Here is a 17,787-nt window from a genome sequence, read left to right as displayed (position 1 = left end):
CAGGCTCACAGCGCCCCTGGCCAATCCTGGCGCCAGGGGCACAGGTACCCTCTCGCCCGCAGCACGCCCATTAGGGCTCCTGATGGGCATGCGCAATGGCGCAAAAACACAAGTGCGCATGCGTGGGCACGGGTAAAAATTCACCCTCCGTCCCCACGCATGCGTACTTGTGTTGCCGCCTGTACAATCATGTCAATGAATCAACATGACGCCCGCCCGGCGGTCTGACGTCATGCTGATTCATTGACATGATTGTCATCAGGGAGCTGCAGGCGGCGTCGGGCAGGGGATTTACTTTGAAACTAGGACTCTTATCTGCAAAAAAAGTCCTCCTCAATCAATGGGATCATTCAATCGAAAATAGGCTACATTTGAACTTTCCTCTTGCTATTCACCTTTGTGAGCTACTAATTATGTGTGGAATCACTAAATGTTTTAATGTATGCAGAAAATCTATGAGCTACTACGTGTCCGCATCTCATCCTTCAACCTGATTGGGATCATACTAAGCCCCCGCCAACCCACATTTTGGTTTGCCGCCTAACAGGCAGTCCTTAAGTCACTAGTAAGATGGGAGGAAAGAAAAAGGAGTGCATGTGTTAAGCAAGGGAAACATCCTTTACAACGCAACTTTTACCAAGCAGTGCCTTTACGACGCAACTTTTACAACGCAAACCATTACAACGCATTGCGCTGGGGGGCGCTCTAGGATAGGGAATAGATTTAATTTACTATCCAACACCTTCCCTACTATCCACGGGGACTGGAGTTGGAATAGTAAATTAAACTATTCACTATCCAGCGCCCTAAAGCACTATGCATTGTAAAGGTATTCGTTGTAAATACCGCGTTGTACAGGCATGCGATGTAAAAGCATGCGTTGTAATGTCATACATCCGTTAAGCAATTTTCTCATGATACTCATAAAGTCGTTATTGAAAGTCTCCTCCATTACCCTCTCCAGACAACTGACCTGCAATGTTTCTACTGGCTTCCCATACATACCCACCTAAATATGCATGTTAAGCCACTAGCAAGGCTTATTCTCCCTCAGGAGATTCCTCTTCTAAAAGTGAGCTGACACAGTGTCTCCTTTCCCGAATGGATGAGGTCTAGAGGCTGGCATCTACCAGCTTATGGCATTGCAGATGTGAGGCACAAACATAGATGGTCACACATTGGCTTAGAGTTAATTCAGCGATAACAGAGCTGAATATCAAAGTAGTGATGACTCATGGCACCATTCCTTCTGTTCACATGACATAAGAATGTTGCCACAACTTGTGAAGATGGGGATACATTTGGGTTTCGATTTTGAGATGGCTCTCCCCATAACCAGATCTAGGGTGTACCTTCAACATAATTTTGGTCATTCTTTCTGCCAGATTCTAGCTTACATGGTCTTTTATTAGGCTTTAGTGACTCAGAATTTTAATATGGATATTTATTTATTTGAGGATTCTCTGTGGCTTGTTTAGGTTATTACAGCTGGTTCTGAACACTGAACTAAGTCTGGTCACTTAAGTCTAGATGTATGAATATTAACATTAGTGATATCCAAATAGAATTTTTTTCCGAATCACTATTTGTGATTCCTAGAGGGGTCGAAAATCAACCTACAACATACATATTAATGAGGTAGTATGCAATTTGTGGCCCACTAGGAGTCACACGGATGGTGTCCTGCTGGGGTCAGCAGACTACTATGCCTGTGATTACTTTGTGAAACATAGCCCGTTTTCCTTCCAATTTACAAATGGTTACCACCTTCTTCAAGATGTAGGTAAAAAAATGTGGTTTTGCACTCATAATTTGGTCGCTTAACATTAATGCATACCACTGCCACTTTGGAAAGGAAGCCCTCAACACGTCACTTCCATATACCAAATTGCAAACCCAAATTGTGATTCGGTAACAAGTTTTCAAATCACAATTTTGCATTTGTACAATAAAAAAAAGCACAAATCAAATTGTTTGCGACCTCAAATACGCTTTACCCAACTGGCCCCTATTCCTATATAATGAGTCAACAACTTCTAATTTTTCCTCCGTGAACAAGTTACCCGGATCAACAACGATCACCACTAATTCCCTGCATGTTGTTCAGGTCATGGAATTTAAAGGGCTGCCAAAGCTTTCCAAGTTGTCTTTAATTTCAATACTTTATTCCTAAAACTTCAAACTTTTAAATACCCATGTTGCCTTTCTTTTCAGAATTTCAGATTTCAAGGAGCACCTAAATGGGGAATGACATTTTCTTTTTTCTCCAGATAGCCTCAAATGATCGACTGCTTAAGCCATGTGACACTTTGCTTAACATTATATTTGATCTTTTGCAGCAGGCATTAACTTCCCTTCCAGTTAGCTACACAAACCGATTTCAGCAAAATATTGGAAGAGATCGAGTTTACCAAAAGAACAGATGATGAAAAGCTTTGTGTGTTTGAGTAGCAAAAATGTATGTTCAGTTATAGCTTTTCTAACATGAAATCTGAAACTCAGAGTGTGAATTATTTGTCTCCTTGATTTAGCCTCTGTAATAAAACTAAATCTCAATGTAAAGGCAACAGTCACCATTAGCTAAGCTCGGTCTTCTCACCTCGAGGTCCCCTTCACACAGGATAGCTTTTTGCTGGGTAAAAACATAGCACGACTGAACAGAGTATCTGAACTAAAAATGATAATTTTAATGTTCTGTTTTTTTCTTTAGATGATCCGAAGCAAAATCCATGGATGTCCAAAGTCTGCTACTGCAAAGTCTGCTAAATACTGCAAAACGAATTCAAGATCCGTACATCCAAAGAACTCCTTCACTAACTATAGCTTTATATCAATAAAACTGGTATTTTCCCTGTGTTGCAAAGCGTGCAATGCAAACCGATTTTTAAAACAGGAACTTTTAGCAAATCGGCACACGTGCCAGAACGCTGCAAGCCTGGAACATACCATCCATCATTTTACAATTGGAGGTTTTCCATCAATGTCACTTTTTTAATGAATTGTTTTCGTGATTCCAATTTTTTTTTTTTTTAAACAGCACAATGCAGTTTTCCAACTTAATTTCAAAATATTGCTATAAGGTTATGCTGACAATTATTGGAGAAGAATGTGTTTGTTATTCTTATACAGAATCAGGAAACACCAAACCCATTGCAAAAACTAAGCATAATTGCTGTGAATCAGTGGTTGTTTGGGTTGAAACTGTAAGTTATGTAGAGCAGAAAAATGAAGGTTCCAAGTAAGTCATTCCCCTGTCAGGACATGAGATTCAGAAATCACAGTACTAATGTGAGTTGAGAGTGAGCGCACACACTGCCCAACCAATTATATTCTTAGAGGTACACTTTTTTCACACGAGTCTAGTCGACCTTTGGTAGCTCTAACATAAACATAATGTAACATGTATTTGTAAAGTGCACATTCGCCCAGGAGGGTATCTTGGCATTGAATAACAAATGTTTATTGTTACCTAACTCAGTGGTACTCATTTTATCGACCTTAAAAGGATGAAACGCTGAGTGGACCCGTCAGGGTTTGAACCTGTGACCATGAGGTTGAACACAGGCCCCTACAGTGGACGCATTAGTCCACTAAGTCATCAGATACAGCTTTGTGTGAAATATAGGGTGATACTGCCGTCCGCCGCCATCCTGACGGAAAACGGGACCACCCGCCATATATGCGGCGGTTACGTGGGGGAGATTAGCGGGCGCACCACGCATTTTTAACATTGCGGCGAGCGATGCTTTCAGCAGCACCCATCGCAATGGTAAAAATGCATGTTGTGCATTTGCATGGACAGAGTGGCAGGCACCGCGCGTTGCCTGCCGCATTGTCCATGCAAATGCAGGGGGGTACCATAGGTAACCCACCATGTGCACCTCCCACCCCCCAACACCATGGGGGCCCGCTACAGGCCTCCAACAGCAAAGACAGCAAGCCTTTCCATGGCGGCAACGCCTCCATGGAAAGGCTCATTACCGTACTCATCATAATATGGATGGCAGTGTCTCACAGACAACGCCGCCATATTGTGATCTTTTTCCGCCCGGTCGACAAGTCGACCAGCGGAAAACTGGCGGACGGTGTTTCCGTCCGCCAGGGTCCCCCCGCCATACTAATAGGGTGGGGGGAATGGGTGGCGGGCGGAGGGGAATGTATGGTGGATCGCCACCGCCATGCGGCATTGGTGATTCACCCTACATTGTAATCAGCCCCATAGTGTTTGAACATAAAAAAATACATATTCAAAAATAAGTATACGACTTTGATGTGTTAAAATGGCTTTTGCTCATCAGGTGATTTGAAATGAAAAATATTCAGCTCTACTGGAACTTAGCTCCAAGGTGTTCACAGAAGCTAGTAAGGATGTGATTAAGCAAGTTAACTTGGCACTACAAAATGCTTCTCTGTAGCAATTGTAGTGGCATTTAGATGTGTAATACTTTATTTCGACAGGAGTAGAATCTTATAAAAAGCAGTGATCTCTAGCTACACCTAGACTGATCTACTGGGATCAGTATCTTGGTAAAGTTGTTGGGATGGGTCCCTCTACTTCAACAAATCATCAACACTCTCCCAGTGCCACATCAGCTTGGCACTCTCCCAGTGCTCACATTCTTCCTCTGTTCTAAAGTCTTCTCTATTCCCATTTACACATAGAACCCAGCTAGTGCAAATCCTTTCACCATTCCTAGCATTTCATCTAAGTAGGAATACTCCAAATGACCAGCAACTCCTTCTGGATACACTAGACCTTCTACAGAAACTCAACTTCCAAGTGCTAGTTCACCAACAGGAAATGCACATTGCCCACAGCAGATACAGCACTCGGTCACACTGGAAGGTCAAGATGAGAGCATTTTTTACTGTTTCTCTGCCATTAGGGATGGAGGTTCAAGGTTGTGCTAGTCTTCCTTTCGAGTCCCGTGAGTTAGATTGTACTGTAGAGCAAAATCCTGCCGGACCAATGTCAGGGCAATTTCGCCATATCTTATGTTTTGATTAAGTACTTTGTAATTGAAGTTTGTGAAATTTTGTTTTTGGCCAGACAAGTTTCAGAGAAATGTTCGGCAGACCTACCAACATGAAAGTATTTATCACTGTGCAAGTGTACAGGGAGAACAGGGCGGGCCCATGGCAAGCGGGGCTTTGGACTAACACCTGTGTCTAAACTGCCACAGCTACCTTCACCCACAGCAATAAGGAACAATGCTTGTGCCATTTATCTTGTTCTGTGGAGCTTTTTATTTGGAGCCCGGCCATGTAGATCATTCACACTTGAGATGCAAACCCTTTCTTTATAAAGGTTCACAGCTCACTATGAGATTGTGTCACTTCAATAGGTAATCCGGCATGGTGTAAGTAATACAGCAGCAATGTGTGAGATGGCAGGCCTGCTTTGGGTAAAAGTAGAAATGGCTGTTATCCTGTGTTTCATAAAAAAAGCTCTATAACAAGCTTGAATCCTAAATAGTCCGCATACACAAAGCAGCCATGTAGGAGAAACCGAATCATTCCCCATTTCCCTTCTTTCGTATAGGCTGATGTCAATGTGGTTTTGAAGACCTCCGTAGCAAAATATTTTGAAAAAATTCCTTTGAAAAGTCAATCCAATACATAACTTCTCTGGCACTTCCTTTTATACTTCTTCATGGGAGTCTTTGTCCGAATGGCTGATTCATATATTTTTGCACTCTACAACATTAATGGCCCTTTGGGTCAGTTACATTTGGTATCTGTGGTCACACTCTCTGAAATCCATAAATAAAGCATTTTTGGGATTCCCCCATTTTCAACATGAATCTTTTGTCAGTCGAGTTTTCCCAGTTGAGAACCCATTCTTAGTTTCAGAAAAGGCCTGAAGCTGTGACTCTACCTAAAAATCCAATAGATGTCTGCAGGCTTTTTCTGGACTGGCATGTTCATCAATTTAGGTCTTGAAAGTTTCAGCACCAGGATACCACCTCTAGGGTGATAGTTGCGCTTTACTATATCATTAAATATAAATATTGGCACTGGCGCAAATTACAGCTGTTCTATTAGCATAAAATAATAAAATATTAGATTACAGTACCTAGGAAAGTAAATCAAATAAAAAAAAATCAACTATCTTTAAAGCAAAACTACTGTTATGCTGAAATATTTGCTCTGTGTGCTGACCCAAAATTCGAGTTATAACGAGGAGATTATTTTATCATTTTGCAGAGCAATATTGCAGGCAGTTAGCCTGTATAGCAAACAGACTGTTTTTAGATGGTGAGCATTAACGTTATGCTTTACAGACCAATAACTAAGTAATGACTGTTTTAATGTCTTGCAAGTGGTATTTAAAGCTCTGTATAAATGACTGTACAATACAACTCTAGGGAACAGTCTCTACTTCTAAAATTTCCTTTCAGAAGTCCATTTAATAATATGCTTTACATCTAAGTGCTAGCTCTGTTCCGGGATTACACGAAGGACAGTCGCCTGGTGGTAGAGCTGCACTGCGGTGCAAATTGTCTTGCCATTATAGTCACAACTTGCAGTAGTTAGGGTCCCGAAGCCTAGCATTTTCGTTGATCAAACATATTGGAGCCTACACTGAGTTGACAAAAGGCATACATTGGTAGCGGTAGCAACCTATTTAGGATACTTATACTCTGGAACATTTCACCCTTGTTTACATGGCTACGAACAACTTGATTTTGATGGCTGGTGAATTAAATGGCTGAAATACCACATTAAACGATGTTTTGTTTTAGAAGTTAATCTTGATAGGGTTCTTTATAGTTTGAAGCTCCTAATTTTTGTCACTATCATCAATACCCACTCAATAAAGCATGATTCTGCACTTCCATGAACGTTCTGCAAAACTTCTTTATATTTTAGTAAAATGATGTGTAGCTACAATTTAGTAACACTTGTGCATATTTAGTAATTGGGAATTTTACTGGACGTAGAAATTATACAGTATAAAAACTGTACTTGCAGTGATTACATTGGTAATATAGATATCAATGCATTTGTCGATATAAATGAACTCATAGCTTTTTGTTCAAAGGTTTCCCAGTGGTAAAGTGGTTTCTTAATACCTGTAGTACCTGGAAGGTGGTGTTGTATGTTTTATTGTCTGTGATGATATTGCCTTGATTGTCTTTGAAAACTGTTTCACTTGACAATTTGAGTTCATGCAGGTTTTATTCAAACATATAGCATATTCACTCTGTGTTACATATGCAGTCTTATATTGTTTTATTGAAAGGCTCCTCTGAACTGTTTTGAGGTAAAAAGTACACAAATTTCCCCTATGATGTGAGAAACCAAAATTAGGACGACATCAATCGAACTGTATTATCTAAATTTCCAAATTACTAAAATTGTCAATGATTCCACATTAAAGCACATGGAGACTAAGTTCCCCAAACAAATATAAAGACTTAATACGTTTTGCTAAGAGTGAGACATCTACACATTAAGGCACATCTACACATTAAGGCACACACAATTCCCTGGCCTATGGAGGGAACATTTGACACAAACACAATGGTGCACACTAAAACACACATAACAACCAGATATACAGTTCAGCAAAGAAACCAAAGGGAGGCAGTGTTAGAATTTTTGGCTGTCTTTGAAGAGGTTCTATCTGATAACCCCATGATGCTGCTAACAAGCAAAATAACTGCACCTCTCCCAGTGTATGCAAGGATGGGCGTGCCCACACCCGCTCCCCTTGCATTAAAATATTCAAACCAAATAGAAGTAGAAGCTGGCAAACGTCCCCCACCGGAAGAAAGTCAGACAGGACCAAGCCCAATAAATCTAAAAGCAAGCAAGCTCAGACTCCACCAGCACAACCCATGTTTCTGGGCAACGTCCCCAAAAGCTTGACTCCCCGTCCACCATACTCGACACACCACATCTTAAAGGTGGGTAAAATAGGTATTTCCACTAGGTCAGGCGAGTACAAAAGTGTGTCAGGGAAGTTTGTGGAAGTCCTCAACAGTGATATATAGAGCTCAGGAGATGAAAGGAGTTCCAGTCCTCCGGGAACCGACGATAAGGGTTTGGCCAAGGAGTTGATGAGTGTATGGAAAGCGAATTTGTGGATGACGCCAGACTGACTAAGACAGATGTTGTCAGATGGCGCAAAGAAGAGAGGCAAGCTGGGAGGCTTGAAAGAGAAAGGGGCATGTAACCGGGAGTTTGAGCGATGCTACAGGGCAGCACACTCTCCTCATGAGGGAAGCAGAGTCAGGTACGGGGTGCCATGCTAAGAAGAGTCAGAGGTTGATGAAAGTCAGTTAGCAGGGCTCAGTGGCGCATCGTTCAAGCATAGGAAAGATACTAACTGTTAGAAATGGGATCTCTGGTTGGCTAAGGCTTGCGCCAAAGCCAGGTAGAGACCACCACTCTAGTCAGGGCAAGTGAGTTACACGCCAAAGATAACCCCTGCTCACCCCCTTGGTAGCTTGGCATGAGCAGTCAGGCTTATCCCGGAGGCAATGTGTAAAGAATTTGCGCACGCACACAGCAACAACATCCCAGGCACACTACAAAAGGAACTCCACACAAGGTTATATAAAAATAACCTTTTTATTCTCCAAACACATCAGATAGTAATCACACAATATACATTGTGCCAACTGGCACGGGCAATATTCACAAGGGATTATTTACACAGGGCAGGGCTACGCGGGCCACTGTCAGGATCAACACTTAATAGAAATTGGTACAAGTAAAAATAGATCATAAACCTACAACCAGTAACTACTGGTAATCACTGTACTCCACCTCAACCTGTAACATAACTTTACATTATGCACAGCCACATCAGGCGCAAATTATATCCTGCGCCAACCTCACCAGCATAAACACATTATGCAATCTCTCACTAGTCTAAACACATTAGACCCTACCTCCTAAGTATAACTCACATTAGGGGCGTACATCACAGTGAAGTACAATTTCACTAGCATAACCACATAAAATGTAAAATAACCTCATAACCATAAACCAAATGTAGAGGTTTCAACAGGGTGCATAAAACATACTAAATGCATTACATTTCCTAGCACCACATTTTGACCACATCAATCACATTAGGGCCTTGCGCCCTATCCATATACCAGCTCCCCTGGCCAACTGGCCATCGAAGGAGGGACTCGCATGCCCTGTGTCCAGAATGTCAGGGCGCGCTGCCAATGCAGCACCAGTCAGGGGTGCGCCATCTGCGCAAACCTAAACGTTACAGCTGCCCACTACTTGCTGGGCAGCTGAGAACAATAGCAGGGCCTAAACGCTGCAGCTGGCACTAAGTGCTGTGCAGCTGTTTAAGGCCTGGCACCTCTGTGCCACTCTGGCTCTCACTGGAACTGTGCCTAAATGGTGCAACTGCCACTACTTGCTGGGCAGCTGTGAACTGTAAACTGTGGCATGGGCTCTCACTAGCCCTTCGGACCAAAACTGCGCCAAACTGAGCCATCTGGGCTCTAGAAACCATGAGGCGGAAATGTGGGCATGGGCTCTCACTAGCCCGTAGGAACAACAGACTGTGCCCTCTGGGGCCATCTGGCTCTTCAAACCAAAATAATGCCCTCATGGAGCGCACTAGTGCTCTGCAAATAATCGTGCCCCCAAATAACGAGGAACTTGCCCCCTCGGTGGAGCACACGGACTCCTTAACTAAACAACCACATGGTGGGTCCACACGGTGCCCTATGATACTGGGCAATGTGTTGGAGTCATCTAGGCTCTTTAAAATGCCGCCATCATTGTGGAAGCGGCCCGCTGCCAAGTGCGGCCACTCAAGGGACCAACACCCCCGATCCCTCTCCTTACCAGGCTCCGTTGCGAGGGACTCTCCCCCCAATGCGCAGGGGGGCAGAGGCGGCAGTCATTGCGGGGCTCTCCCACCTCATGAGCCCTGTCCTCTCTGCACGCCAATATTCATCCGGCCCCCCATCTCGGGACCGGGACTTCAAGGGGGCGAACCAGCGAGGCTCCAGACGGCCTTCTCCTTGCTCTCCTCTTTATCCGCGGCGGGGGCCAGGCACCGGCAATGTGCCTCAGGTCCCCTTCCGCCGCCGTCACCACACTTGCGAGGCTCTCTCAGCTCACGGGAGCCCCACACCGCCGCCTCTTCACTCGGGCATAACGCGGCATGGGACAGCTTCCCCGGGCACAGGGAAGCCGAAATCACACACTCCAGGCCTCCCCCACAGTCAGGCGGTGCAGGCCTGGCTTCCGATTTTGAGCGAGGGCTGCGGCGGTGATTTTCTCGGCGGCAAGAGGGGTAGGCTCCCTCGAGGATGAAATAAACGTAGGAGCGGGTTGGGCACCCACTTTAAGGATGAAATCAGCGGCCATAATGCAGGGTGGGCACCTGCAAGCTTATACGCATGTAAGCGGACATGACGGGGGAATCCCTTCACTGGGGATTTCCTCTAGGGCACAAGATGGCAGCTGAGCACTGAGGAGCCCCCGCTCTCCACCTGGCATAAAGGAAATCAAATGTAGCGCTCCCAAGGTGCTAGTCAAAGCAACACTGGAGAGCAAATGGTCCCAGCAGCCCTGAGGCATCAAGGAAAGAAAAAGGGGACCCCAAGCAAGAGATCCTCCAGGCATCCAGGGGTAGGGCAGGGCCCAGGGAGGCAAGCCATCCCCTGGGCCCCACCAGCAGCACGCCCCTGGTTGTTTCAAGTCACGACAAGAACAAAATCATGGGGTCACAGCCCCTCTTTTATACACAAAATCCCTTTGTTTCCAAAGGTGCAGGCAAGGGACGAGCCAGATGCAACTGGTTCTGGAGCACTTTGTTTTGCTCAGCCCCTCTGCCTATTCACAGGGTGGGTCAGGGACATCCGACACACCACAGGGGGTGGAGCCAGCATTGTGGAGGGAAGGCCCAAACCTATTCAGGTCCCAGGTGCACTCCTCCCTCCCATCAACATGCAGATCTCTCCATTCACCACTGGGGCAGACCCATCCTGACTCCTGTTGCCAGGCACACCAGCCAGCTCCAGCCAATTACAAGCCAGACAGTCAATTCACATTCCCTGCACAGACATGCCAACTTCTAGAAGTGGCACTTCCACACTAGACACAATAAATCCACGCACATCATCGCACAGCATTTAATCTCACAAGTTCGCACATACCAAACTCGACCCTGCACTCCCCACACATCAGGAACTACCATGGACACACATATCCCCATGCATTCCTTTGGGAGGGCAGGCCACTCTTACCACACATACACAGAGAGCGCACGCACTTTACACTAGACCACAGTGAAAAAGTGCGCAGAGGCCTAAAATCACAAACACCAGGTTACAGAAACAGGCTAGGAAAATGCAAAAGTTTTTGGGGTGAACCTGCCAAAAGGGCCAAGTCCAACACTTACTCACCCGTGACTGAGAAAAAACAAGATGGACCACTGCCATCTTGGCACTGAGAGCAGCGATGAGGATCCATGTTGCTCCTCACTGGTGCATGACAGGTAATGGAGATGATTGGTAAGACCTTTGTGTACCCATTTTCCAGGCCTTGGTCAAGGGAAGGATTGTTTGAGTTAGAAGATGTGGTGGAGGACTTTACATATGGCAAAGCCTTGCGTGATGGGAATGCTATGTTGAGGGTAGACCGGTAGAGTCACCTAGTGTGAAAGAGTGCTCGTTACTACAGAAGTGCACAGCAGGGTTTATATACGTACCATGGGTCAAGATGGATAAGGAGAGAATGAGAACCAAGCTACTGCCATTGCTAGAGGGGGCAGGGAAGTGGATTACATGCTTTGAGAAGAACACCATAGGTATCAACCTAGCGATAGGAGATATTAACAGTCTGCTAATGGTGTTCGTCAGAGCTTGCATTCTAGCAATCACATTAACAGATACCTAGCATGATGGTTCCACATTTAATATGCACCTGCAGTGGATCTGGACCACCCTTAGGGAAATATTACCTGACTGCCCAGATGTAGGGGGACTTATGGAAGAGACCATGAGGCCAGAGAAAAGCATTTCTGAAGAGAATGAGGGATAGATGGGGACAGGAAACTGGACAGTTGCTGACTGCTACAGGCCCATAGGTCATAATTTTCTACTATAAATAAAGGGTTACCCACAGAGATATAAAGTGGGCTACACAGCATAGTAGGACTAGGCACCAAACCCTGGTGGGAGATACAAGCTCATATACTCCACAACGACAAGAAGAAGCAAGAGAAGGATAGATAGAGGGAGAGAAAATTTAGAAAGAAGTTGATACAGAACATGGGTACCAATGCCAAACCACTGCAAAGCACATGGGAACGTGTGGTTCTGGGAAGAACAGCTGAAGCCATATTGCCACAGAAGGCGGCAGTAACAATGGGAGTACGACTGCAGATATTCAGAAAGTATGAAGTATGTAGTAGATGGACCCGAGGATGTAGTACAAAGTGGATAGAAAGAAATTGCCTGACAACACATTACTCTCTATGGCAAGGCATAGTACCAGTTCCTCCTCAGCTCCCAGAAGTTGATAAGTCACAGGGACAACAATAGCCAACCCAATTTCTGGCTGATGGGGAACACACATACATCCACACATGCCCGGTATTATCAGTCATGTGTCAATAGGAGGAAGAACCTAACATTACATTACTAGTAAATAGCACTCATTATAGTTTCCTGATAGACACAGGGGCAACAAAATCATGCCTAAAGGAACGAATAGTCCCCTTATCATAAAAGACCATGGAGACACAGGGATTTTCTGGGACGGTGATGAAGATTCCCGTCACAAAACCTCTAGATTTGGACATAGGAGGCAGTCGCATGCAGGGGCAACTGTTATATCATTCCTCATACCCAACTAACCTATTAGGACATGGTTTAAAGGCCAAATTAAACAAACTTTCACTTCTCTGATGATGTGACATGACCTGCTCCACCCTTGGCGTTTCACCCTTACGTATTAAAATGCCACTTTTGATATTGATAAAAACAATGCTGATACTTAGGATGGTACACTCGCATATATGAACGAAATTGCATTGCTATTGTGAAATTCACCCGCCATAACAACTCCTTCAACCCCTACCCAAAAATATGTGATCAAGCAGGCTCTACAACCAAGGCCCGTGGTAACTGATTGACAGGTCACAGTCTTGTGGTGGCACGTAGCTGGGAGACAAACGTGTGAACAGGAAACTTAGGTCCATCTACTAGATAAGCGCAGCGACACCACAGTGGTCCAGGAAAATTGGCCCCACTAAAGTACACATGGCCAGAGGGGTGCGCACATTCCCAAACACCATAAAGATAGATGCTACATGGCCTTAGGAACACAGAGCCAATCAGGACACCGCACACACAGAACACCCAGCAACCACACATCCCTTAGGCCGGATATCTGCCCACATTGTGTATATGCAAGGTCAAACCACCTGTGTTAGTTATCAGAGACCCTTTATTTTTGACTCCGCAGACAAAGGCCCACATTCCTTTACCAAATATGGATCACCAGATGTATTTTAATTTTACCTAACACTGTACATAAGCCAGCACAATTTGATTGTACTTTGAGACAGTCCTCAAAACCGTTTCCGCTAGTTGTACTCCCGGCCGAAGTCTTTAATTAAACCAGCGGTTTCTGTTTTGCCAAAAGCCTCTTATTTTAGTTTTTTCATGGAACATTTTTGTGAGCCAAATAGGAGAGATTGGTACCTTGAGCCCGACTGCAGCCGTAGGAGAAAGACCCTACCCGGATGAAATCACATCTGTGCAGCAAGGAAGGTGAGTAGACACCACAATTGATTGCAAGTTCTGCTGAATCTGCGGGTCAGAGGTCCATCCTGAAGCTGACGTCAGGAGGGTAACAGACTATCTGATCTTTATTCTCCAGCATTTGACATATGACAAACTAGTAAGCATGAGCGCAAAATCCGCTACTCTCGCGGATTTTGCGAATTTTCGGTAAATTCGCGATCCGGAACTCTTGCGAATTTACCGAAAATTTGCAATCCGCGAGCGGCGGATTCCGGGGGCAAAATTTCAAGCCTTGCTGGCCTGTTGTAACTAATTTATGATGGCGCCGGCAAGCTGCCAGCGCCATCATAAGATAGTTACTAAATTAGCTTCAACAGGAAGCTCTAATAGATAAGATAAAGCAGGTCATCGAGCGCCTGCTTTATTTTATCTATTAGAGCTTCCTGTTGAAGCTAATTTAGTAACTATTTTAGGATGGCGCTGGCAGCTTGCGGCGCCATCGTAAATTAGTTACAACAGGCACAAAACGGTGGCGTCTTCTTGAATAAATATGAAGGGCAGGGTTCATTCTGGCACGACGGTCCTGGCACAAAAATTAAACCTCAACCGCAGGCACTTTCAGATATCGATTAAGCATGTGCCCTAGTTAAAGCTTAAATTCAGTGACTCATTCATCTGCCCAAAAACAATCGTGAGCGCTGTTAAGGCTGGGCAGATGTGCCTTCTTCCTAAATATACCATCGAAAATTAGGTGTGATGCTGGGCAGAGGCCTTTGCATTCTTGACTTTCACGAGCGCAATCCTCGTGCTGTTCCTGTGGCCAGGAGCTTCTGTATCTTTATCTGCTGCTTTGATCGGTCTCTGACGTTTTATACACACAAGAGGGATGTGCACTCGCATGGAAGCGCCGTCCGTTTGGCCCCGCCCACACACTCGCGGTGTGCACCGTCTTCCCGCCATTTACCCACTATGATGGGCAGCTCACTCAAGGGACCCCTGCGCCCTTCGGCGCAATTGCATAGTAACACACACCTGGTCGCTGTAGACAACTCTCTGGCACTTTAGGCAGCTGTAGTGTAGTAAAAGCACTATACATCTACCCAGAGGCCTTTGCATCGTTCATCTGCTGCTCTGATCGGTCTCTGACCTTTTATACACACAAGAGGGATGTGCACTCGCATGGAAGCGCCGTCCGTTTGGCCCCGCCCACACACTCGCGGTGTGCACCGTCTTCCCGCCATTTACCCACTATGATGGGCAGCTCACTCAAGGGACCCCTGCGCCCTTCGGCGCAATTGCATAGTAACACACACCTGGTCGCTGTAGACAACTCTCTGGCACTTTAGGCAGCTGTAGTGTAGTAAAAGCACTATACATCTACCCAGAGGCCTTTGCATCTTTCATCTGCTGCTCTGATCGGTCTCTGAGCTTTTATACACACAAGAGGGATGTGCACTCGCATGGAAGCCCTGCCCCAAATCCGCGGATACGCAAATCCGCAAAATCCGCGGATTTTGCGGATCCACGATCCGTGAATACGCAAATCCGCGAATCGTGGATCCGCAAAATCCGCCCATGCTTACAAACTAGGAAGAAGTGCAAAAGTTTTACCTTAGCACCCTGTTACTGACCGAAATCTGGTATCTTACACATACTTTGTGTTCAAACTGAGTAGACGCAAGGTGGCCTCCTAGGCGATCCTGTTGAGGTCACTTTTCTTCGATAGTTAACAGGGTAGGAAGGGTGAAGATGGCAGTCGCTTGGACCACTGGTCATGAAACAGATGATATGCTTGTCCCTGGCTATGATACAGGGTTACTGCTTAGACCGCTGGGCATGATACAGATGGTAGGCTTGTCCCTGGATGTGATACAGGGCTACCGCTTGGACTGCTGGGCGTGATACAGATGGTACACATGGGCTCTGGGTGATTAAGTGCTGGCACCTCAATCATAATTTTTAGTCTAAAGGGGTTTTCTCAGTACTATCGGTCTCTGAAACATAGGTGGTGTCCGAAAGAAGTGAGAGGTAGTATACGCTTGGACTGCTGGGAGAGATACAGATGGTACGCTAAGTCGATGGGTGTGAACCAGGGTGCAATTCGGACATTAGGGAAGGATTTGGATCTGGAAGATCAGGTGTAGCTTGTGTTTGGCCAAGAGGGGCCTGTAGTTCTTCTGGTTATTCCTTTTCTATTAGCCAATAGGGTATGCATGGAGCGCGAGAGTTGAGGCTGCAATATGCACATGCATGCTGGGTCTCCCAAGGCTAGGCGGGGAGCAGGACCAAGAAGCATTGGGGCAATGACAGTGATAGCCAGAGCCTACGCACCTCTGGGACAAGCAAATCTAGCCTCTGCCTCCATAATGACAACTCTGTGTGTGAGGAAATGGTGCAGACGAGGTTGCCTAGCACTATATTGCACATTCCCCATTTCTGCAGCCGGATAGAGCACCCACCCATATTGTCACTATAACAAATAAGGCCCGAAAATGTAAGAAAAAAACAGAACCAGGAAGGAACCCAGCTGACCGCATAGGTGGGCACCTGAGAAGGAATTGGGTAGGCAGCCACACATACCCTCTGCTCAGCAGCTCCCTAGGAAAATTAGCAACTAAAACACCACTTGACTAATCCAATGTAAATGGCCTGTGTTGGCTGTGAGTGTGCACATGGCACCAGTCTTGAAGGGCGTTCCACCTCAAAACCCCAGGTGGGGTTCAGCCCAAGTGTAATAGGTGAAGTTGGGGAGCTTGGCCATCACCAGACCTTTGAGAATTTAATTATTGCCGCAGACGTGTCACTCAGCTGACCATGCCTGTTAAAAATATATCATGTGCAGAGGTTGATAGACATGGGCCAGTCCCCCCAAATCCCCATCATCAACACCAAATGCGGGGTGACCTGAACCAACAATACACACATTCTCAGGGAAGTCAGCCAGCTACCACACCACCACAATACAGAATATGTGATTGAGCAAGCATGTGGCAGCAGCAGCCACAGACCGGAAACCCTGCCATACAGGGACCAGGGTCACAACCACAGCAGGGAGTAGTAACTGTCTGAGGAGGCAGTGCCTTCGCATAAACACAGAACTCAAACAAACAGTAAGTCATAACTCCTAACAAGTCATCCATTTCATGAACACCCCACAAACCCACCATATAATAACTCAAGAGAAAGAATGAGACCATATTAGGGAATTTAAGCCTTCATTTGCATTAAGGAAGTCAGGACTGCTGAACATGTCCAGTTGATCAGGTAACCTGACTAGAGTCCGCCATTGTGGGTGCCTGCAGGAGCTTAGGCCCCACTCTTCTGCTGAGCTCCCACACCCCAAGGGGAGGGCAGTCTGATAAGGTGGCAGGGCGGCCCCCACCTAAGTGCTATAAATGCAGGCACCAAGGTTCCCACACTCAAGTTCAAATTAGGATAGGTTCCGATTACCAAATCAAATGGACCCCACTCTGAGCCTGGTACCAAATTTCCTTCATGCTGCATTATCACCAACAACGGCGTCACTAAAGCCAGAAGACTCTAGCCAAAAGAGGCCCCCTTTAAGTTCCAAAACAAAGCTGTCCTTCAGTGTCACGAGCCAGGGTTTCCTTTCGCTCAGGATAATAAAAACCCCATCACCTCCACCATTTAGGATCTAACAGGTTGATGACTAGTCAAGTAAGTAGGAGAAGTCTGCACAAACAGCCATTTACCCCAGTCCATCATGTTCCATACATGAAACGTGAGTTCTTGAATTTAGTTTCCTGGTTGTCCAAGAAGCAATGTTTTCTCTTCCTTTCTCCCTATCAGTTTTAAGGGGCTGAGGGAGAGGGTTGTCGGGGAAAAGGGGTCCACAAAAGTCCATCAAAGCTCCGTACGAGATTAGATTTTGGAAATGCGCTCACCACCTCACCAGGCTTAGCTGTCAGCTAGCACACCAGGCGTTGCACACACCATCTGTTGGAAACAATAACCCCAATCTCAGACACTGCAGTATCAGAAACCCATGGAGACCCCAGAACAGTTTTCTGACCACTTTCATTTTTCT

General features: G+C 45.6%; 1 protein-coding gene across 1 annotated transcript in view; it reads left to right on the top strand.

Annotated features, from left to right (window-relative positions):
- WDR72 (WD repeat domain 72) overlaps positions 1–3,705 on the top strand; it is a 1,209,089-nt gene extending 1,205,384 nt beyond the window's left edge. Inside the window, exon 20 of the mRNA XM_078684855.1 lies at positions 2,711–3,705. Within this exon, the coding sequence (XP_078540981.1) occupies positions 2,711–2,766 (56 nt within the window). The 3' untranslated portion in view covers positions 2,767–3,705. The remainder of the gene's footprint in view (positions 1–2,710) is intronic.
- Positions 3,706–17,787: the final 14,082 nt, after the last annotated feature.

This window comes from Lissotriton helveticus, chromosome 3_2 (genome assembly GCF_964261635.1).
Source record: "Lissotriton helveticus chromosome 3_2, aLisHel1.1, whole genome shotgun sequence".
NCBI lineage: Eukaryota > Metazoa > Chordata > Amphibia > Caudata > Salamandridae > Lissotriton > Lissotriton helveticus.
This window is presented reverse-complemented; position numbering and strand designations above follow the sequence as displayed.